Raw genomic sequence first — 24,882 nt, 5'->3', positions numbered from 1 at the left:
ATGATTTGCAAACTAAAATGAAATCCTGGTACATCTCTAGCTGCTGGTCTGTCTTTTTATGTTTCTTAACTAGATAGCCTTGCAAATAGAAGGAACCTTTAAACAGAGGGCTTATCTTTGACAGCCTTTCAAGATTGCTTTCTGTGAAGAATGCACATGGCCGCTGTACTTTCTACAATGTTCTGTGGAGTTAAAGGACACAGTTCTCTCACTCTTTTGCTACAAAAAGTATCGCGCAATGCCTAGCTCAATTACATCTCCAAAACCTGTGGAACTCAGCTCCAATTAAAGTTATGTATAGATCCATCATTTTAGGAGTTAAAGCAAGTCATAAAAGTCCATTTGTATTCAACTGCCATGGGTTGGTGTTTTTTGCATGAAACAATTTGTATGAAAATAGCATATGTCACACAGGGCTCCTTAGACAATAAAACTGTACAATTTTAGATGGATAAAGAGTTCTGAGAAATAAAATACAATGCAGAAGGACCTGAACACCCATTACTGAACACCCAAGTATCGAATGCTACGCAGATAACCGAGACTCCAACAAATCTCTTTCAACATTCTTGCTTCTGGGAAAGACAACTAGGAAGATCACGGAAGGGAGAAACATCCTCAAAATCCCTACTCTAAAGCACAAGGGCTGGAAAACCCAGGTAATACCATACATTGTGATTAAAACCTATTGCTACAGGCTGTGGATTCACACATGCTTCTTTCCCAGCACTGATGTTTCCTTTATATGGAGAATTTGCAGAGAAATCTATCAGGTTTGCAACTACAGTGTTTCCCTCCAAATGAAAACTGCTCAGTAGTTCTGATCATCCAGCGTTGGATTCATTTTGCTTCCAGATGAGCCCCACTTCGATTTGAGCATCAACTGAAACTTTCTGAATCAGTTCAATTTTGTTAGGGATTCAGGATTTGGTTGGACGTGATGTACAGTACACCTCTACCTGATTCGAGTGAGTGCCAGCACTGGGAAGCAGCATGGAAGCAGCAGCTGCTTCATCCTCCCTGAGATGGAAAACTGGATGGAAGCTCTTCCTGAGCCAACAAAGTTCATGGAATAGTGCGTACCTCAAGCACTGAGTTGTGACACACAGAGAAAGCAAGCCATGAGAAACACAACAAGAATTTGACCTTTCAGAGAGAAGTGAAGTTATTAATCTCTCAGTTGTAGGTCATCACAGCCGGAGTATAACATTCTTTGGGGGCCTTTCCGAGTTTTTGCTTGCACAGACCACATTCTTAGCAGATAAGTGGGATCTATTTCAATTGAGTTACGGACCTCATTCAGCTCGTGCCTCCCCCCACCCCTCAGGACTATCCAACACACAAGCCGCACAGACTTCGAAGGTAGTGCTGGGCAGGGTTCCAGCTGAAACAGTGCCATAGAATGGACCACCAGCCAAGGCCTGAGATCCCTTCCTGAGCGAAACCTCTTGGCCTTAAATGCTGGGTTGGGAGATTGCCTGTTGTGCGACTCCCCGTGGAGGTTGTGCTAACAATGACAATTTTCTCCAGCCCCCCTGCATTCTAACTGGTAAGTGGAAAGGGTGATTTTCCAACCGTAAACACAGTTTTTCAGCTGCAACTCTCTCCTCCACTGTTACAAAACAATACAAAACAATGCTACCGAACTGCCAGCCACTTATTTTCACAGCCAAACATGCCTGAGTGCGAGCCAGAAATTCTGCTTTCTGTGCTTTTATGCCAATGCTCTAGTCTAGTCTGAAAAACCAGCATGTGTGTGGCAATCGTTGCGATGGGGGCGGCATAGAAATGTTTTAAACAAATAAATAAATAAAAATTGTTCCCTTTTCAACCCCACTGGCTGATACTGGGAGATGAAACAGAGAAGCACATGGCTGGATTCGGCCTCTGAATGGTCCCCACAGAACCCTGTAAAGGCCTTCACCCACGAAGGCTTCCCCTTTCAGTTCAATGCAGGCAGCAACTCCACAATCGCACTGTGGAAGGACCCGATCCCTCCACTGGAAGGGGTGGGGGACGCTCATGGCAGCAGTCTCCAGAGAGCCTGGGCAACGGTTGTGCAGCGAGGAACCGTGTCCTTCTCCACATCACGAGAAGCCTGCATGTGGTGAGGCTTAATCAGAAATACGGCAGGGCAGCAGCTTGCAAGCTGCTTCAGCAACGCTCGAATTAGGCCTCCTGAAAACAGGACCTGCCTCTTGATCAGGCGGGAGGCGTTTTTCAGCCTGAGAGCCCAGATGGTTCTGTCCTAGTAAATCGGGGGCTGCATGCAAGCTGGTTGGGGTCAGATCCTTGCTGATATTTGGCCCCAGTGTGATTGCCTGGACTCCATTCCTTCACACACACCCACACACACACACACACACATCATCATCATCATCATCATCATCCCTCTTCTTCTTCCATTGTATTTACACCTTGCCTTTCTTCCGCATTCATCAAACCCAAGGCCACTTACAAGTTCGCCTCTGCTCCGTTTTATCCTCACAGCAGTGACCCTGTGAGGAAGGTTAGGCTGGGAGCCTGTGACTGCCCCAAAGTCACGCTGGAGCTCAAAGGCTGGGTGGGGACCACTAGAGGCTCTCCGGCACCCCAGCCCAAACCTGGAAGGCTTTAACCACTGCACCACACCCTCACTTGCTCAGAAGTAAGCTCACTCATGCATCAACCCTCCCCCACTGCGATCGGGATTTTCAGAAAGCCTAATTGCAGCATGGGAGGGGTGATGGGGGTCACAGTCGGAGGGGAGGGTCCCCTGCAGCAGCAACCCTGCTCTCAAGATGCAGTTAAGCTTGCTAAAAAACAATCCCACAGGCAGCAGGGGAGGGGTGCTTTTTCAGGAGCAATGACAGGGTGCAGGAGGGTGTGGTGATCCATTCCTCCACCACCACCAGCATCCCCAAAATGCTGCAATCAGGTGTCACAAAGCTTTATAGAAGCCTCACCTGCAACTGGGTGAGGGCCAGAGTTTCCTCTTCTAGCATCTTATATCACTCATAAGCCAACTAATAAACTAGACTTGTTCCTTCTTCGCTTTCCATGTTGACAGTTCCGGTCAAAACCCCATAAGCCACATTTAAAGCAATTCCATCTTCCTTCTGTCATTTTTCCATGGGTAGACTCACCTCCTCCAAACGGTGCCCATATCACCCTCCGGATAGACTTCACCCAGTCCTCCATGTCATTCTGAGTGCTGGCCATAAGAAGGTATGTCTCATGGTTTGCTGTCATTCGCTCTCTGTCTCCTCCTATAACAGAAGAAGGCCAAACTTTAATGAAAACATTCTCCTTGCAACCCAAACCCACATACATAATCCACTGTGGGAAACACCTGCTTGATGGCAGGTGAGCAAGTACACAGGTAGGACAGTTCATCGCTGAAAACTGTTTGCAGCTTGAAGAAGCAGTGCTCTTGTATCAGTAACAATATAGTCTGTTCCTGTTTAGCACAAGGGGTTTCAAGGTGGCTGATGAGAAGCCATGGGGTTCTTTCAAAGAATCTCATTCTTCTTTAGAAGAATATCATTTTCTCAGTGAGACAATCCTTTGTTTTTGATGAGATCTTAATAAAATATTATTTTATTATATGATCCAATATTGTGTTATAGGGCCTGATGTGTTCAATAGCAATCCTTCTCTTGGATTACAGTTCCCACAGGCCCAGAACTCCTGAACAATGATCAAAGGGATGGGAATTGTAACCCAAAACATATGGAAGGCAACCTGTTGGAGAACACTGGCCAACAGTTAGTAGGAGAATATAGTTAATGCAGAAATAGCAGCATTTCCATACCGCCTATGCTATGTTGTTCTTGTTAGTCGCGAAGTCGTGTCCGACCCATTGCGACCCCATGGACAACATTCCTGCAGGCCTTCCTGTCCTCCACCATCCCCTGGAGTCCACCTGAGCTCACACCAACTGCTTCAGTGACTCCATCCAGCCACCTCATCCTCTGCCATCCCCTTCTTCTTTTGCCCTCAAATGTTCCCAGCATTAGGCTCTTCTCCAGGGAGTCCTTCCTTCTCATTAGGTGGCCAAAGTATTTGAGTTCCATCTTCAGGATCTGGCCTTCTAAAGAGCAGTCAGGGTTGCTTTCCTTTAATATTGACTGGTTTGATTTCTTTGCAGTCCAAGGGACTCGCAGGAGTCTCCTCCAGCACCACAATTCAAAGGCCTCGATTCTTTGGCTCTCAGCCTTCCTTATGGGCCTATGCTATACAGCATGGCTGAAACAATTAAGTATTACAGGGGATCAAATTCATTCACATTTTATGATAACATATCATGGCACTATGGGCTGCAGTTTCAGCCAAGATGATGCCACCCTACTGCTTTTATCTATTTACATGTATTTGTAAAAGCAGTTCTTACAAGGTCCCCCATAGGGGTTCACACGAAAAGAACCAAACGAACCATTGACTAGGAAAGACTAAAACCTTAAATTCAACAGGAGCAGAGTTACAACATCAAGAGCACATTAAAGATCACTATAAACCAAGAAAGATAAGGAATATATCATTTTCCCTGCCTACCTAAACACCTTTCAAAGGGAGTGAATATACAAACACAGAACTCCACCTTCATATTCCATGAAGGACGGGTAGGAATGCGTGCGTAATTGGAAAGTATGTCAGTACTGACAGCATCTTTAACCTCCGTCCAGGTGTTCCAGAAAGAAAGAAGGAAATGAGGATCTTTATTCTAAAACTTCAATAGTTATTAGAAATAGGTGAATCTGTCAAATCTTTTTTCAATTTTCTGCCTCAAAGTCCAGAAGTTAGTTCAGTGCCAGTTCCATACAGATTTTTTTTTTCCTGTGGAGGAACGATTCATTTATATTTTTATTTTTAAAAGCATCTATTTTTGTGAGAATCTACCTGAACACACCAACATTGTGATATTTTCAATTCCAAAAGTTAACCTCTTCTTCTCGGAGGAAATTGGCAGCATATGATAGGGCCGGGTCTTGATTTTCTTGTTACTGTTTATTATTTAAAATTATTTTTTAGATACATGTGTGTCTATTTGTGTACTGTATGTGTACATGTATATGGTTTTTATAAAATATTTTAAAAGTTTTAATCTTTGTAAACCACCCAGAGAGCTTTAACCAGGAATATAATAAAGAAGACTCCTGTGAGTCCTTGGACCCCAAGGCGATCAAACCGGTCAGTCCTAGAGGAGATCAGCCCTGATTGCTCTTTAGAAGGCCAGATACTGAAGATGATACTTAAATACTTTGGCCACCTATTGAGAAGGAAGGACTCATTGGGAAAGACCCTGATGCTGGGAAAGATTGAAGGCAAAAGGGGAAGGGGACGGCAGAGGATGAGGTGGCTGGATGGAGTCACTGGGGTGGTGGGTGTGGGCTTGAGTGGACTCTGGGGGATGGTGGAGGACAGAAAGGCCTGGAGGAATGTTGTTCATGGGGTCACGATGGATTGGACATGATTTCACGACTAACAACACAACAACAACAACAACAAATAATAAAGGGAATGACATTTTTGTGTGAATCTTTCAGATCATATATCCTTTCGTATGCATCCATCCATTGATTCCAGTATGTTTGTGCACTGTTTTGAAATATGCACATTTTTCTTTACATATTTTTCAAATGTGTTCACTTCATTGAATGCCTCTTTTCCTTTTCTGCAGCACATGGCTCAAATCCAGACATGTATGGATCTCCAAATACAAAGTGTGCTTGCCCCTTGTCTGGAGGAAGCCATGCAACCCCCCCCCCCCTTGATGGAGGGGACTTCTCACACATCCCTGAGAGTTATTAGCAATTAATGAATTACTGTAAGCCCAGCCAGCTTGGCCTCATATGCAGGGTACCACCAGGTGTAGGAGCCTGGGAGGAGGAGCTGCGCGCTCACCGAAAGGTCCACATACAGCATGCCTGATATTGAGGAAATCGGCTTTACAAAGCATCTCAAGACATGCTGTGCGGCACTGCAAGAGATGAGTAAACACATGCCATTCTCAGAAAGAAGGAAACGTTAATAGCCGAGGCCTGCCGGAGGGGTGATCTACAGATAATGCCACAATACCTCGGTCTGTCTTTCCTATAGCGCTGCCAGGAGCATCAGCCGACTCTCACTCCAAATGACAGCTACTTCAATGTATTCCTGACAGAGGCGAACGAGGCGATAAGCACCATTGGCCACGAAACGACTCCCTTTAGAAGGCACTCCATCTCCTTGAACGGAGCCAGTGTCCAATCTTTCAGCCCTCAGATGTTCATTTGGTTAGACGTCAAACGGCAAAACGATATCAGCACTTCATATCTGTAGCCCAGGCAGAAAATGTAGCATTGCCTAGCAGGCCTGTTTTAGGATTCCCCCTTCCCCACCCTCTTTTGCCCCCACCCCAAGGCTGTGTGCATTCACACAGTAATTGCAGACGAAAAATCACCCGTGTGATTACGGCTAAGAGCACGGCTGTGGGAGATGTGGGCAGGCATCTGGAAACTCTACCCATGTCCTGTGTTGCTGCAAATTCACCTGTCGTTGTGCACGCGCGGAGAGTGTATTTGCTTAGGGAGAGCAAGAACCGGATGCAACACAGTAAAACAATAAAGCGAACATAGCTAGGAAGCCTAGCAAACTCTGGTGCCATTTTGTAGCACGAATCTTACAAAGAGCAAGCTCCTCTGAGCAAATCAATTAAAGCTGCAGCCTTAAATGCACCAGACGAGCACTGCTGAACACAGTCGCACAATCAGTGAATATACATTTCATTTGACTTCATTTGACTGTCCATTGATCAGCCACCAGTTGGGAAGCAGGGAAAAGGCCTGGGGAGGCTTTAATCTGCCCCCGCCCTGGGCCGGTGACCCAGCTGCTGCTATGTTGAGTAGAATTGCTGCGGAATTGTTGCAACCTGCCCCCCCCCCCACCGGCCTGAGTGACCCTGATGTCGCTGAGATGGTCGTTTCTCTGCTGCTGATAGCAAGAGGGAACCAGCATTGCTAATTAGTATTCCTTGCTGGGGAGACTTTAAGAACTCCTCCTGCACGGACAGATGTGCTGTTTCCCAGTGGGGAAAGGGCATTTTTGAGCAGGTGTGCTAAGGGGAGGCCTTCCTCTCACTGCAATTCCTCCCCAGCAATCTTGGCCCCCCTGTAGTGGAGACTGGGTGCATGTCTGCATGGATGAGAGTGCTGCCTGTGTGATTATGCCTGTGCATTGGGTGCATGCTTGCATGGGTTGGTGTGAGTCTAAGAGAGGCAGGGAATAGAGTGGGGTGTACTCGCCGGTGCGCATGTGTTCACCTGTATGCCCATTTAAGCATGTGCATCTGGATTTATGGCAGGGACAAAAAGTTGCCTACTAGGAAATGAAACCACTAAAGACAGAAACGTCATTCTGTTCGTTCAGTTGATAGCTGTTCGTCCATCCACCTCCATCAGTTTTGTATCATATCATATCATATCATACCGCATTGCATCGCATCGTATTGCATCTTATTTTTTTCTTCTTCACGCATTCTAACCCATGAAGGTCACCGAGAGTGAGCTCAGCCTAAACATGAGCTGCCTTTCCATAGCTTGCCCTACTGAACACTTCTGTGGAACTGAAAAGCTTGCATATCCTTTAAAGTTTGTCCAGTGAGATAGTGAGGGGGAAGGAAATGTTCTCTTCTTCCTTTCTTTTAAGCTGTGTTTTGTATAGTGTTTGGATTTCCTAAGGAGCACTACAGACAACACTCCAGTTTGGTATGAAAGGGATGTAACCAACTTGTCCTCTGTAGCTCTCTGTTCCTTGGAAAGGTCAGTCTCTCTCTTCCTCCCACCTCTGCAAAATGGTTTATAAGTAACTCATTCCAAATCCCTTGCAAACTCATATGCATTCCAGTGGTTTGGTAAATAGCAAGTGAAGAGCCAGTGGACTTCTTTAGCAAGGCTGATGCTGACCACTCCACCTCATGCTGGGTGCAGCTTTGTGTTTGGATGTGAGCGAAAATATTCCAGGAACTTTTGGGCAGCAAATGCAAAACGCCGTGCTCGACATCAAGGGAGTGTCATTTCAGAGGTGCCTTGCACCACATGGGAGAGAACTGAAGGAATCTGCATGCGATTTTGCAATGTTCTGCTCTAAGCACTCTTTGAACAGGACCACCAACAGTGGTGGTCCATTTTTGGAATGATCTACCCAAACAGCTTCCTTGCATCCCCGTGTGATTAAGCACATCTAGAAAGAATCCCAATCTGTAAAGCAAAACTGTTTTTCTCTGCCCAGAAAATAACATGTCTGTCTATTCTCTGAAAGAAGCCAACTCTCCCCTCCAAAGCCTTTTGCCAGTGCAATTGTAAACATATCCATCCACAAATTATTCCTATGGAGTTCAAGAGGTCAGATCTATGAGCACAAGGCGGTGTAGCCTTTCATAAACTAGGATCCACGAAAGCATAAAGTGTCAGCCTCCACTGGCAGCTAAGCACGAACGTGCAAGGGACAGCTCCAGGTTTCTGTGGGCCCTTGGCAAGGCACCCTCCATGGGACCCCCCCTACAGTGGGGGACCCCTGCCCTCCTCCACACTTTGGTCCCCACCTGCTGTTACTCCTCACCCTCTTTCTTCTCATTTGCTTGATATAGTACAAGGTTGTATCTAGAAGAGCCTGGGCTTACTCAACTATTAATCTGTTTTGCGGCAGCAAGACTCTACAAAAAAACCAGCAGAGACTTCCCTATGGGGTCCTTGTCCACATTATAACACCCGCTTTCCTGACCAAAGGTGCTCCCCACCTGGGGTATGATAGGTCCATGCCTGGGAAATACTACATGCATATTGAAGTGGATAAGGAGACTTCGAGTTTGAGAGGCAAAGCTTCAGGCTAGAGATGCTGGAGAAATCCACAGGGGATGAAAATGCGTTTAGATCTCTAAGAATCCAGTCCAGAGAATCTACTATGGACCAGCCTTCTTGGACCATGCAAAGTTCACAAACTTTGGACCACTTTTTTAACATTCCCAAAATCTATACAAATTTATTCATTGGAAGTTCTGTGAAAAAATCCAGCAACTATTTGTGCTGGAGAAAGTCAAGCAGAATGGAGAGAAATGTGCTAAACCTTACACACTAATGTAAAATAAGTAATTTATGGTAAACCTTTTAAACAGATTCTTCCATATTTTTCTGAGCACCGATTTTTTAAAAAATCAGTCTATGAACGGATGGCATCAGAAATGTTACAGGGCAGTGTGTGAAATGCATTTGGGAGGGATGCCACAAAATCCGGCCATCACTATTTCAGCTCTGGTAAGTCGCTGAGATGCCACCAGCCAGTGTTTCAATTGTCCCCCCCGGATGCTGCTTTGCATTGAGGAAACAAGGTGTCAAGCTAGTTCTTCCACACATTTGTGAGGCATTGATACAATGGAGACCCATGTATGTTACGACTGCAGCTGCATGCACGCGAACAGTCTCCTGCGGTTCTGCAGCTTGCTGGTGGACAGAGAAACTGAGAAGCTGACCCTTTCACCTCATTTCTCCAGGGCCAGGAGAAATTCTCCAACAGGTTTGTGGAGAAGGAGCTCAATGTTGGCAGCAGTTCTCGTGCAGCTTATTTCTTATTTTTGTGCTGTCCTACTATGAGGTGGTCAAAGGCATTGTGGGAGCTTTTTCTTTCTCCCTCCAACTATTTCATGACACCTTTAATTGAAGTATGGGAAGTCAGGGATGCTGCAGGCCACCAGAATGTTGACTGTTTTCTCCTCTGATTCCTCCCCCCAAGAGAAGCACTTATCTTCTGTTCTAGGAAATTGAGAGCATGGTTGAAAAAATATGGAAGAAATGTTAGGTACAACACTATGTTGTTGTTTTTTTTCGTAACTTGAGCCTACAAAATCAAATAATGCTTCTGTATTTCTCATCTTTTTTTAGAAAGTTGAGTTTTGATACTGGGTAAGATCTTTCAACTCCTGAAGATACATCACTCCTGGCAGGGATGTTTTAAATTATCTAAGCATTTTATACCACGCATAGGGTATTTTGTCTGTCATCTCTATGCTTCCATTCCATTGACTGATGCTACATTTTTAATTTTGCATCTTGATGGATTGTTTCTGACAGAGATACTGCTTTTGATACCACCACCTTGGGCATCCTTGAGTAGAATGGTGGGAGCACAGTCCAGGAAATTACATACAATAAATAGCTGAACAAAGTGACAAAGGTCATGTCCCTTTGGGTGACATGCTTGTGTCTTGCATTGCATAATCCTGTAGGAATGGCCCCAGTGCAAGATGTATTATCCTTTATTTTCTTCTGCATGGTAGCCATGCCCTTCCTCTTCTTTGGAATATTATTCTGCCCAAGATAACAAGGCTGTACCATTTCAGTGCAAGCTATGATTAATTTTTCTTGACATCACATAAGCAATGGCTGTAGCAAGAACGTACAGCTCATTTTTCAGGCCTTTTTCTGTTCTGATCCTCAAAGCATTCCCTCTGTTGAGCAAGACCTCCTTGAAAATACAACTGCTCATCTCCTTGCTCTTCTGACATGCAGCTCTGCAGCTTAGGTTACCTGTTCATCTGATGAACGATAAATTCATTCCATTTTGTTTTTGACTAGATTTTCCCTAGCTCATATTTCCTGGATCGCAATGCAAACCCAAAGTTTGCAATTTGATTCACTGAACGAAGAACCCTACAGCACCGCCCCCCCACTGTGCATTCACATAAAAATGTGCACAGGACAATGTCTGTCTTTGAAAAATTGATATGTTTCTATCAATTTTAATCAACAGCAGAAAATAGGCAAATTTTAAAGATGGGCACAACTGATGTGAACATTTGAAAATTTACATAAAATATGCACAATAGTTTATGCAACGATGAAAAAATAACATTTTCAATCTGGTATCATATGAGCTCGGGTGATCTTCAAGCTGGTATTTGGAGACCATCGATCAGTTTAGTTTTTGCCGATTCACATATCCATATCCATCGAACTATGAAGAACTACGTGTGTTTGAACATATCTGTATACCTACATTTTGTCCTTGGGGTTGTGTGAGATTTTCGCATAGTTCATTATTACCTCTCTGCAGTTCAGGGTGTATGAAGTAAGGCGGTTACAGAATACCATTGGCTCTCCCTCCATGTAGACTGGCACTGTGCGTGATGCTTATTGGTGGGACATTATGTCCGTCTCAAAGCCATTTCCCCCTCAGAGGGATTTTTAAATGGTAACAGACACACGCTAAACCTTCTTGAATAAGAACAGGCTGAAACAAATGTTTATAAAAGACTGATGCTCAAGTGCTTGAAGAAAATGGGACCAAACGGCACACGGGGCACAGGGAGAAGCAAGCAGGAAGAGGGAGTCAGCATTTGATCTGGAAGATGTGCACGTTCCTTTACAAAAGCAACGGAGCCACTCCATAATATTACTCATGGACACATCTGTACACTGACACAGTTAACCTTGTCAAAACTGCAGTCTGTTCTTATGCTAGAAATGTGTTACAGCACCTGCAACGCACATTGACTATTCCCTCGGAGACATTCTTAAAATCTATAGAAACAGAGAAACAGAGCGAGTCAGAAGGGACCCTCCTGGGCCATCTAGTCTGACCCCCTGCTCTAGCCTGCTCCGCTCATGACATGCCTACCATGTACATCTCTAGCCTATCCTTGAACATCCTTACCAATGAGGCTTCAACCACTTCCCATGGAAGCCCATTCCATACCTTGGGGTCCTGAATGTCAGGAAGTACTTCCTGGCATCAAAATTGAAACTTGGTTCCTTGAGCTTGGCTCTGTTGGGCCAAGTGTATGTATGTATTGGTTCCTTGAGCCGTATGTATGTATGTATGTATGTATGTATGTATGTATTTAAAGTTTTTCTGGACTGTTCTAAGCACTTGCTCTCAGAATGGTTTATAGCATAAAACACAGTAATAACAATGACATCCATGGTAATCACAACAATTTCAAAGATGATGACCACAATTAATGAGGGAAACAAAATAATACACAGATCAGAATCATGATCCACAGTAGCCATTCAATCACAGTCTGAATAAAAACCAATATAAAATCAAACCATCTATTCAACAATTAAAATGGTGGGAAAATAAAAAGGTTCTGACCTGGCATTGGAAAGTATACAGTGTTGGTGCCAGGTGCACCTCCCTGAAGAGTTGGTTCTATAGATGGGGTGCCACAACTGAGAAGGCCCTTCCCCTCATGGCCACCTTCCTCACTTCTTTTAGTGGTTCTGTTCTGTTTTTTGCAGAACTGCCCTGCATATTATCATCTGTGTTCACAGATCAGGTCTTTAAGTGGCCCTGGCAAGTTAGCATTCCGTCAATCAAGTTCCTTGGATAAGGATGAGGCTGCTAATTATAATGACTATACACAATATTACCTCCAGTATACAGTGCTGTTTACCCAACAATGTCAGGGAACACAAGCCTGTCCTGCACGTGAGCTCTATACACGTATTCCAGTGAGCACTGCGGGAACAGAACACTGGGCAAGATATGCCTTTGGCCTGATCCAGCTCTGCTTATCTTATGTCACTGGAACAACAGCCTTGTTTAATCCTTGCCATTTCTTTTCCTTCTTGTGTTGTTTAGTGTTGTCCAATCACATCCTTTGTGACTTTCCAAATATCCCAAGGAAGTATTTATTTATCTAATAGATTTATATCCCACTTTTGGGCTTCTTGTTAGGTGCCATCAAGTTGTCCCTGACTTATGGCAATCCTGTGAATGAGAGCCCTCCAGTCCTGCTCAGTCCTGGTAAAAGCCAAGGCTGTGGGCTTCTTTATGGAATCGATCCATCTCATTGTTGGTCTTCTAGCATGAGTACCTCCTCCAGTGGCACTCGCCTTCTCGTGATGTGCCCAAAGTTTCAGGCTCAGTTTTGTCATTTTAGCTTCCAGGGAAAACTCTGCCTTGATTAGATCCTTCTCTTTCTGTTGCAAAGCTCTCTTCCAGCACCATGTTCCAAATGCATCAGTGTTCTTCTTGTTGGCTTTCTTCACTGTCCAGATTTCACACCCGTACCCGGAGATCGGGAATACAGTAGCATGGATGATCTCAGCCTTGGTCTTGAGTGAAGTGTCCTAAGAGTGGCTTGCAATGTTTATAAAATACAGTAAGAGCAAATGCTTGCAGGAGAAAGTGGAGCAGCACATTGACCTCCTGCAGTTTGCGACAGATGCTCCTTCCCACAGAGCAGCTGAGGTCAGCTGGTGACGGCAGTGATGGTGGTGGGCAGCCCAACTGAAGCAGGTGCTTAATTTCATTTCGCCTGCCCATGTGCTTTCTTCCTTTCCACAGGACAGCTGGTGCCGGCAGCCTGGGCAATGGGGCAGCCCCCCTGGAGCAGGCCCTGATGTTCCCTTTGCCTGCTCCTTTCTCCCTTTCTCCTTCATAGCTGCATAGCTTCAGCAAAGAGACGGCATCCTGGGCCTTCACACCACTGCTCAGCCCAAGACCTTTTCAGCAATTAGTGGGAGTTGGATCAAAAACACCCCCTGAAGATTGAATTGATCTCTCTCCCCACTCCCCTGTTTGGATGAGTTGGTGGGGACCAAATTCTAACATCTCTTTATAGTGGGATATTAATTGTGAGGCAGCTGAGGTTTTCCTTCCCTCTTCACTACCAAAACATCTGCTACAAATGGTAGCTGAAGTACATAGCATCTCAGCTGGATCAGACCAGTGTTCTGTGGCCAACCAGAAGTCTTTGGGAGCCCACAAGCAAGCCATCAGTGCAATACCACCCTCTGGCTGGTGTATGTAGGCAACTGGTGTATGTAGACTTACTGACTCCAATCAGGACTAATAGGCATTGAGACTCTTCTCCCTGCATTGATTTATCCAACCCTGTTGCAATGCCATCCAAATTGGTAGCTGTCACTGCTTCCTTTAAAAGTGAATTGCAAAGCTTAACTATGAGCTGTGTGAAGAAGGCCTTCTTTTTATCTGTCCCGGATTTCCGCCAATCAGCTTCATGGGATGACCATGAAGTTCTAGTATTATGGGAGGGACAGGAAAAAACCCTCCATTTTCTCCACACCATGCACAACTCTGCACACCTTTATCCTGGCTCCTCTTATTCGCCCTTTTTCTAAACCAAATCTCAGCTGTTGTAAACTTTCTTCATATGAGAGTTGCTTGAATCCCTTGGTCTTTTTAGTTCCTACCCTCTGCACTTTTTCTAGTGCTATAGTATCCCTTTCTTTGGTGTCACAACCAGGACTGTCTGCAATATACAAAGAGCAGTCACAGCACAGATCTGTATCAGGGCAGTATGATATTGGCGATATTATTTTCAATTTCCTTCTTAGTTGTCCCAAATGTTGAATTTGCCTTTTTGACGGCAGCTTCACAATTGGCCAACATTTTCATCCCAACCCTGAATGCTCTTCTTTGGTCAGTCATGGTCAGCTCAGATGCCTTCACCTTAAACTTCAAGCAGCGATTTTTAATTTTATGTGCGTATTTATTTATGCCCCAATAGGCATTATCTTCCACTTCCATGGAACTCATTTGCCATTTTGATGCTCTTTTTCCTGGCTTGGAGCTTCTTGCTAAATGTTTTTTGTTTGAATCATCCTAAATAGTTTGGTGCCAACAGCAAATTTATCCACTTTATGGCTTGCTATCTTAAAAATCTTCTCTGAAAGTAGATTATTTTTATCTGACAGTATTCTCCTGTCATGGGTATGGGGAGGAGAATAGCAGGTTTTTAGGTATTGCACTGTTTTGCAAGACAGTGTTCCTCACAAAAGAGAGCCAATATTTGCTTGAGTGTAATAGGATAAATTTCTTACCTTCCAGTGAAAAAGCCGCACAGTGATGCCTCTTGTAAGGGCAGCAATGCAGACATTCTTTTTGGGGTCACCACTAAGTTACTGTAGCTTTAGGAAGAAGCAGTAAAGTGGATAAAAGGATTTGAAGGGAAGTGATAAACAACAGAAAAATGTGCCATATTTCCTGTGTTTATTGAATTTTAATACTTTGCTGTGGATTGGTCAAAATGTATCTGATCATGGAAACCTTTAACGTAAAAGTGTTATTTTTTTTCTTTAGTATGAAGGCAGTGAAAAACAGGGCCAATGCTCTATGCTCTATGAGAAAAACGTATTAAGCAAGGGTCCTAGAAAAGGCACAGCCTGCCCAAGGGGTGTGGATAGCTAGACCTCTGATTGCAGGTTTCTCCATGTGTAGCGTATTCTAGACCTGAGCCATTCATTTTGTCCAGGTAAATGTCCAATTCCCTTTGGTCCACATCAGGACTTGGAGCCATGGGCATTTTGTATAAGTTCAGGAGTGTATGTGCATGAGGGAGGGGGCCCTTGAATCGTGTCCTAAAGCCCATGGAGCCATAACACTGCCCGCATGGGCCTTCCAGTCCTTAAAAATTAAAAGACACAGAGAAGCGCCACTCCAGGGAAGCAAGCTGGGCAGAATGGCTTATAATGCAGTTAATTCCCCCTGATTCTTCTTGTTTGCCAAGAGAATGCAGGTTTCACTAATATACTTGCTAATTAGCTAAAAGTCTCTGCTAATGACTTTTGGCTTGATTAATCTCTGATAGCTCAGATCTCTTTGATAATTAAGTGTTTGAACAGTTGTTATTTTTAAAGATACACAGAGTGGTTACTTACAGGCTAACATTTGCTATGGCAATTTTTTAAAAAAATCCATAACACTGTTGTAAAATACGTTTGTGTGTGTCAGTCAAGGAACTGGAGAACCAGCCTTGTGCTAAGAATTTGCCCACCAAGTCCAAGTGTTATCTACGCTGATAGTCAGCAATGCTCAGGCAGATGAAGTACTTCCATCCTTTGTGGCTACCGGATTGCTTTGGGCAGCAGATGGGATGGGCTCGATCCGGGCCTTGTGTATGTGTACAACACACGTGCCTCAGTACTTGGCCCAGTTCTTTTCCTGCAAGTGTGACACGCACCAGTGCTGCTTAGTTCTTGTGGCAGGATCCATAAATTCTAGTGCTCATCTGAGGGCAGGTCTACAAATCGCTTTGGAGACATACGAAATGAAATGGTGGGCGATAGCTTTTTTAGAGTTATCCTTAAGGCTGTGTGAATCAGCATTCACTTGAGTTTGCTGAGCTTCTCTGAATGCTACCTTGAAGCTCATTCTGACTTCTATCCGTAGCATATTGCGACAGTTGTTTTTCCCTTCTGCACAAGAATGCGGGTATGTTTTTGGGCACTTCCCCTCAACTGTATGCAACCATTGTGTGTATTTTTAAAATAAACATGCTTTGTCCCTGTGATTATAGTGTTTTCATAAGCATTTCCAACAGTCCACATTTTCTCCATGCACACTTTTCTATGTTTTTTCTTTCTTTGTTCTGCAAATACACACTGAAAGCTTGAAAATGTATGGACTTTGAGCACAGACGGCATTCACATTTGTGCTGAGACCCAGGAGATGCAAATTAGGCCAATTCTAGTTCCTTGCACAGCTAGAGGTAATATACAATCCTACAATATAAATAGCAGTGTTGAGTGTGGACACCATATAACCATTAAGGTTGAAAAAAAGCCTTTTTCAAAGGCACTTGTAGCTTTTGTGGGATCGGGGAATATATGACTGTGTGTTATGTGTCTACAGGCCGAGTGTGTCTACCAATGTATCTCAGTGGAAAGGGTAGATGGCTTTGGCCACAACCGCTTTTGACTGTGACATGTGCCCCCAAAGAATATCCACAAGAGAATATGGTCCTCAGGGTAAAAAGGGTTTCCCAAACCTCCTGGGAAAGTTCATATATGCATAGGGCCCTGTTAGAGTTTTTCATGTATGCCCATGTTTCATGTCCACACTTTTATGTGATTACAGTGGGATGTGATAGGGCTGGGGGAGATATTCATGTCCTGCACAGCAAAAATGGAAGAAGTTTTCATGCTACAATGGGGGGAATGAGTGTGAAGCAAGGGAGTGCTTTTCTAGGATCAAAATGGGGCTATGTCCTTCTGGGAGTAACATCAGTAGGGATTTGAGAGGCAAGAATATTTAGCTAGATAAATCTGTACTGGTGCTCCTCAGCATTGGTGTGAATTCCTGCACATCCAGAAAAGTCATTTCTAATGATACATATCCATGCCACTACTGGACTAGTGCCAGTGCTAATTAAATTAATTAAGTCTTCTTGCCTATGCAAACAGATTCTAATGCAACAATTCTCTTACTCCCAGTCGCACACACCCACTTTCAGTTATGAAGCGCATTCCCACGATTCACAGGGGGTTTGTTAAATCATTGCTAATAAGAAGGGGGTTATTTGTTCTGCAAATATATCAGTGCAATCGACTGTTGCAATATACTAACTGCCAACGTACCACACAGGTGGCCATTTCTGTCCCTTCAGCTTCTCCTGGTGGAGCTATGAATGGGTCGGGACCTTTGCCGTCTTCAGGCATTCAGTACTCAGGAGTGCCAAGAATGTCACCGTGCTCCCAAGACATCAGCGTGGGTGCCTGCCATGTTCTCAGGCAACATGTGATGAGACAGACAGACAGACAAGAGCTGTTTGCTTTGGGAAAGCTCTGAGCTGCTACGCGATTCAGTATCACAGTACCGGAGTCCCTGCAGATTTTTCATCCTGGATTACTGCAATGTGCCCTTCAGGCAATCGAACACATTGATAAAGGTGGGGATATTGGATCATTTTGTCCAGGCCAGGGGTGTTGTCCCCATATCCATTTGTACAAGCTTCTTGCAATGTCTGCAGGTGGGTGACTATAGTTTCCCAGTGGAGCATGGGATGAAGACGGCTAAAGCACTGCTTGTGCAATCCAGTGTGGCTGCCCATGACTCTCTAAACTCGGAGGATGATGGACATCCTACGGAGGATGGAAAGAATGAGACGAAGGCAAAGGTCGCTCCTGCACTTCTCCCACCCTACAAAACACTTGGATGGCCACTTTCGGCCAACCTGGTCTTCTGCCCCAGTGTGCAAGAAGGGGAGATGGAAGTGCTGCCAAGATAATATGGACACTGGTGGTGCTCAACTCCTCCCTTCTCCATCCCCTGAATGCCCACAGAACACCGGCTGTAAGGATGGCGTTGCAACCTCAGGGCTGAACCAGAAGGGTTGTTTCCAAACTGTCTGCAAGAGCACAGAGAGGATCCTCTGAGGTCAGAGACTCAGCCCTGACCTCAGAGCACGTTTCTGAGGTCAGAACTGGGACCTGGCCTTCTCTTACGGCTGTCTAGACTCTAAGGGCATAACCTCGTGCATGTTTGGACAGCTGAGGCATGCCAGGAATTGTAGGAGTTCTTTATTTCTCAACAGGCGAAGGACTGTGCCTTAAGAAAAGCAAGAGTATGACATAGAGGAAGGAAAAGGTCTGACTGAGTCTGTCTTAGGATGGTAGAATGTATCACCTTTTTACTCTTTCTTCTCCCATGCTACACACTGGATTAAGCACGGAGTTTGAAAAGTGCTCTTACTTCAAGGCCACTTTCCTTCTTCCAGAAATAGCCATGCAACACAGTGCACCGGGACACAACTGTGCGCACAACTGCAACATTGGAGGACAGTTTGCAGAAGATTAATTGTGAAGATAACTGGAGGCCATGGAGACAGAATACCCATGTTTAACCCCTGTTCTGTGCTTTATTCAACTAAGAATTCGTGAAGTAATTGCTATTTTTCAACAAGCTAATTAAAGTCAATATGACAATTCTAGTGGGAATTAGGTATGCAGATGTTTTGGTTTTAATCTTTGGTTATAAATGGATCCTGGGACAAGCAAATTCTCACAGGCCTCTTTTTTTCCATGGATTAACAAGAATGATCTAGAATCCTGAACTCGTCTGTGAAAATAAACATCTGAGTTCCAGATTGGGGCAAAAAAAATAACCAAGTCAGGCATCTCTGTCCTTCCCAAAATGCAACAAACCATGAATTCTTGTTTGGCAGCCCAAGACACTTCCACTGTAGAAGAAAAGACGCTGCATATACATCTACAAATAATCTGAAAAAGGTGTTTGCCCACCTCAAGCCCTGATGGAGAAGAGAAATGTAAGCAATGAGGGAGAGTGTTAAAAACACTCTCCTGCACGATTAGCAAAGAGAAAGGCTTTGAGAAGAAGCCAAAAATCAGCTAAGCTCTCACAGTAGCTTTCTCCCTTGTTTTGTTAGTGCTGTCAACAATGGATGCATTATTTGCAAAACGGCTTTCAAGCAGAGTCAGTTCTTTAGCGATCCATTATACTGAATCGCAGCTAAATCCTTGATGACAGGCAGTGCATTGAGCTGAGATAGGTACATGCCTTACCATGGCCGTTATTGTCATCAAACCCACCGTGTTGTTTGTCTAGCACCTGCTAATATCTCGGAATCACAGACTGCTAGCTCGCCGCAGCACAGCAGTCAAGCAGAGTCTGTGCATAACTGTGCATAACAGCCAGTGCATAACTTCATGGGACTTGCGCAGCGTGAATGTCCGTAAAGGCGATGACTTCAATCAGTGGATCAAAGAAGCTAGGTGGGTGTATAGAAGCTGGAGCTGCTCCTTGGTATACAGTAAGGTTCCCGCTCCCCAAAAAATATTAATATATTTCCTTACTTGCAAGTGAGAATGTTGCAAGCCAAAGCAGCTGCTGCCATTTTTATTTCCCAGAATGCCTCTGGGCCACTGGCGTCAGAGACATTCTTAGGCAATGCAGAAAGTGGATGGCTGCTGCCCAGTGTCTTCCTCTGCTGCACACCCAGCCAAGGAAAGTAAGGGAGAAAAGGGAAAGGATCTCTTTTTGTTTCGTTCTGCTAAGCAGTGAATGAAGGCTAGAGATCGCTCTGGGGCAAGAGCAAGGAATGCTGGGGCATAGAGGTTCCCTCTATCTACTGCTCGTCTCAGGCAGGCTGACTGGTCTTCGTAATTAGGGAGATACCGATGTTGGGAAATCCGACTCATTTGCCTCACTGCACTTCTGGTGCTGGTCCAACCATTAGAAGAGGGCCAAGTTGGGCTTTTCTCCCCTGTAGACTTCCATCTCTAAGACAAGGCCTGGTTTGAGCATTAAGGGGGAAAAAGCTAAACACATTTGTGCAAACTGAACTGGAACAGCAAAGTTTCAAGCTTCCAGCTCCAGTTTGAGCTTCCAGTTTGTGCAAATCCTGCAAGAAGCATGATTTCTACAAATTTCCATAGCATTGTTTGTTTGTTTCTGTTTTTTTAAAGGACCATGCAAGCTGCTGTGAGTTTCTTGCCAGGAGAAAGGCAGAGTAGAAATATAGTAAATAAATTGAATTGTGGTCTGTCTTAGAGAAGGAAGTTTGTGACATGGCTTGCCTCACGCAACAGCAAATGAGCACCAGCACAGGGCTAATGAACTGAACTGAGGGGTGGGAGTCATGGAAATTCATCATGAAAACTCCCTCCGTCAGATTCCTCACCCATGCGTAGCTGTTCCTCATATGGCACCTGCTTTGTGGTGGGTCACAACAGGGTCTTAGTGTCAGAATGCCCATTGCTAAAAAAAGGATGTCTACTCTTAACCCAGGGCATGACTAACTCTGATCCTAATTATTGGCAGGCAGAAAGAAATAAAGAAAGTAAGGACGGATGGATGAACTGAGCTTAGTCTCCTACGACTGCATCACAGACCTTCTCTGGAACCTGCACTACAGCTCTGTACTTTAGCATCCAACTAGTAGTTCATTAAGAGAACAAACAAACCAAGAAACTCAGCAATCCTACAGGGAAATGAGGTGACAATTCTCATACCAGATCCAAACAAACCACCATCTCAGCTTATCCTTCTCATGAGGCGAGCCAGGTGTGCAGGCAAGTTCACAAATGATGCGAAGTCAACATTACCCCATTCATTGCTGTCACAAATCTGCTATCCCACTGAAAACAGAAGTTGTGTGTCTTTCATTGCTAGCAGCTCCCAACAAAACCTTCCCCATATATTTATCTAATCCTTAAGAAAAGAAGCCATGTCTGTAATAGCCATTGTAAAATACAATTGCAGAATTCCTTAAGTCAATACAATTATACAATTGTGCAAGTATCTCTTTTTGTCTCAGATGTGATACTTTTTAAGAGGGGAAAAGGAAGGGGTTGGGTCCACACTGTCTCTTTTAAACCATTCCTCTGCTGGGACAGAGATATTGACCTGAACTGATTGGGAGATGCAGGACAAAACCAATATTGGAAGATTAGCTTGACTAGTACTGAGATTATGTGGTCATTTTTATTCCATGTCTCCCATTTCTGTCTGTGAACAAAAGAATTCAGAAAAACAGGAATGACTATATTGAGTTTGGCTGCAACCTTTGCACTTGCTTTGCAGATGCTCAGCATCCAACCTATTCTTTTGTGCTGCTCATTCCAAATAAGAGAGCTCCCATTTAAAAGATCAATTCACTGGATGGAGCAACCAGCTTTAAAAACCTAAAAGTTGCATCCTTAATGGAACAGGTAGGGGGGAAAGCCTAGGTAGTTTGAATCCAATCTCTAGAGGGCATCGTATTCCATCATAGTTTCTCATGAAAGAAGAAAAGGAGCAAAAGTGGCAGCACCCACTGAGATGCATAAATAAAAAAGAGGAATTCCTGGCTAACTTCTTGGTACAATACAGGGCATGACAGTGAAAGGAAGTCCTGATATGAAAGCAGCACTTTGGACTGGGTGAGTGGGTGGATCTCATTTTATTGAACAACTGTACCAAGGACACAGAAGGCAAGAACACTGTCTTTAGGGATTCTTTGACTGAAAGTGCTGTTGATTTTTGTTTGTTCATCTCTTTGGAGCTGGTGACATTTTTGTTCTACTCTGAGTTTGTGTCCATTCTGTAAAAAGGTGCAGTATAGACCAATCGATCGAATCATGTGCATCATGCTCCAAGAAGCCAAGCCTGACTGTGGGTCATTAACTGAGTCAGCTACTTCACAACAAGCCATGGCCACCATGTCTTCCAGTTTGAACATGCAACCCAACTCAAAGGTTGTCACGTCATGCAAACCCCACAAGCTTGTGTTTCAACCATTGCAAAACCCATGGGTTCTGTAAGGAGCTACATGTATCAGTAACCCTCCAGATGAGGTTACATGTTTTAAAAAGCAATCATGTACACCCTGCATGCACCTCAGACTCATAATGAGCTAATAACCCATGGTGGGCTATGAAGGCATGAGAAGTGCCATTGGCTAACATGGCATTTAAATTCCATTTGCAGACTGTTATGTCCAGAAGTGAGGAAATGAGAGAGAATTCAGCAGTGAAGTATACATATAACATAGCGTACATGGAAGACTAAAAGAACGGGCTGTGTTTGATCAGGGGAAAGAAGACGGAACATGAGAACCATTTTTCAGCACTGGAAAACATAGCTTCACCCAATGGAATTACTTCCTTTATGTCCCAATAAGATTTTCAGGATCCTCCATTTCCACCCGCCAATCAGCATAACTATGAGGGGTCTTCAACATGTTTTTGCACTTTTATATTTTATAAATATATTGTATAATTTTTTTTGCTGATGGCATTAAAAAGTTGGTTCAATGCTGGAAAAGATCCATCCCAAAGGAAGGTGACTGTGTAGAAAAGTGATGTAATTTGTTTTTGTAATTCCTAATAGAGTTTTAAAAGTGTGGAAACTTTGTGAAGATCCCTTGTATGAACAACAAGAAGCCCCACCTCAGCTGTGCAGAAGCCAATGCACACAATACCTGCACCTCACATAAGCTGGCAGTCATCCAAGCACATTTAAAGTTTTGCATTGGTGTTCAGGAGTAGATGCTACCACATTTCCATTGAGAAAATTGTACGTTAAAGACCTGTGATCTATCCTGACTGCCACATGACATTATCATCGTCATCATTTCATTTCTATACCACCCGTAGCCAAAGCTCTCTAGGCAGTTTCTAATGATTCTGTTCCTCCAAAAGAAACAGAAAGAAAACTATGGAACAAAAGAAATGGTTTTATTTTATTTCAATGTTTGGCCCTTGTTTTTAATGCATTGTGCACTTCCTAGAGAATGTCAGTTCTTGGGCAGTTTAAAAGTACAGCAAATAAAGAAATAAATCTCCTGCCAGCACTTTTTGCCATGCTTGAAAAAAAGATTAAAGTTTTCCTTTCTTAAGGACAGAAACTTGGAAAAGGTGTCCACCTGTCGCAGTGCAACCTTTTTATCAGGGCATATGTACTCAAGCACAAGAACTAGTCTGTAATGGAATAGCTTAAAATGTCATCTCCCCAGTGCATATTTGTATTGCATTTCAGATAGCAGAGAGAGAGAACAGCGAAAGACAAAAGATAAGTAAATGCCTTTTCTTTATGAAATAATATTCTCAGCCAGTGAACTTTGCTTAGGAGACCAGAATAATTTTTCCTTCCACTATCCACTGTTAAATGAACTTCAGTCATCTCATTAGACTCACCCGCAAACTAAACCTGCTCACGGGAAAGAACTGCATTTGCCCCGAGGTGACCTATAATGAATGCCACATCTAACAAGGGAAGCAGTTAGGGGCTGCTAATAATCTCAACTATCAACAAATCCTCATTAAGGTATCCGTGGCTCATTAACATGAAACACTGATCCGGCCGCTTACGGATCTGAAATTCTGCACGTGCTAGCGCAGGTATCATTCTGCCTGAGCGATGCAGAAAGAAAGATGAACTGATATGCAAACACAGATCTGAACAGCCAGTTTCTAGTGATAGCTGTCTACCGAAGGCACGAAATGCAAATGACAACATGATTGCAGGGTTCTTTGCTTTTATTTGGCAAGCGTCAAACTGTGGCCAGCCATACTCTGAAGGGGCTGTATTAATTGTTTCTGCTTGTCTGCCTCATGTTTTAGTTATTAACTCCACATGACAGAAAGGGAATTTGACTAGGGGTGGAAAATGTGTTTATTACCCATATCTTAAACACACTGGGTACAATCCACCACCCACTGTAATTAATTGCAAGAAAGCAATCCAAACAAACCCCCCACACCTGGATGTTTAATGGAACTGATTGTATCCGTAACGTGGGATTCCGCTGATGTCAGTGAATCTTATGATGGTTGGACTGGAGTCATGAAGCCCAGGCTAGGAGCTGGAAGGGGCTCCCAGAGCCTAAAAGGCAATCCTGTTCCAAGGAAAAGGTGTGACAGTGGCTCTAACCAGCTATTCTGCTGGCTCACATACAGGTAGGAGGACACAAAGAAAAAGAAAATTCGCTGAATCTTTAATTAGTATGACTTGAATTAAAGCTGTGCTGAACACTGCTTCCATGTGTCTCCCCTTCCCACTTTTTAAACTGAGTTTGACTGAAAGAATGGCCTTTGCAAAAACCTTTTAAAGAGGATAAAATACTAGAGAAAATATCATGGGTAGAGTTGGTGGTTCCTGTGCTTTCCATACTTGCCATACAGCTGAAGATTGTGCGTGAGTGACCTGCCTTTTATCATATAGTCCCCTGGCTTCTAAATTGTCAATTAAAGGCCGGGGGAGAGGTCATGAAGCCAGTCCTCTCTCACTGGCCTTCTTTCAGGCCAGGGACTTCAGGCAAGGGAAGCTACAGGGCAACCCTCCGCTACCTTGCCATGATAAGGCAAGCTCCATCCAGATACCATCACAATGGTGGCAGCCCGAAACCCAAAGTTCCTTATTATAAAACAGAGAGAATCTGTACCACAACCACTGTTAGGGTTGTATCCCACCTCCAAGAAACGCTTGGAGAATTTCCTCTCCTTTCCTCCTCATGCTGTCAAAATTTGGTGAAATTCAGAATGTCTCGGTCCACAAATGGGGTGCAGCATTTTGAGATGTCATCTGTGCCTAGCTATTATTCAGTACAATGAGAAGCATCCTAATCTGTGAGTACTGTGAGTATCTACTAGAACTGAAGTGCAGGATGTCAGATTCACAGGG

At 44.0% G+C, this 24,882-nt stretch overlaps 1 protein-coding gene across 3 annotated transcripts in view; it reads right to left on the bottom strand.

Moving 5' to 3' along the window:
• ARHGAP24 (Rho GTPase activating protein 24) overlaps window positions 1-24,882 on the bottom strand; it is a 274,498-nt gene that overhangs the window by 53,761 nt on the left and 195,855 nt on the right. For all 3 annotated transcript variants that reach the window (XM_044428535.1, XM_044428537.1, XM_044428538.1), the window contains one exon: window positions 3,126-3,248. In XM_044428535.1, coding sequence (XP_044284470.1) covers window positions 3,126-3,248 — 123 coding nt within the window. The remainder of the gene's footprint in view (window positions 1-3,125; window positions 3,249-24,882) is intronic.

The sequence above is a fragment of the Varanus komodoensis genome, unplaced genomic scaffold (genome assembly GCF_004798865.1).
Source record: "Varanus komodoensis strain SLA01 unplaced genomic scaffold, ASM479886v1 scaffold2, whole genome shotgun sequence".
In the NCBI taxonomy this organism is placed as follows: Eukaryota; Metazoa; Chordata; class Lepidosauria; order Squamata; family Varanidae; genus Varanus; species Varanus komodoensis.
This window is presented reverse-complemented; position numbering and strand designations above follow the sequence as displayed.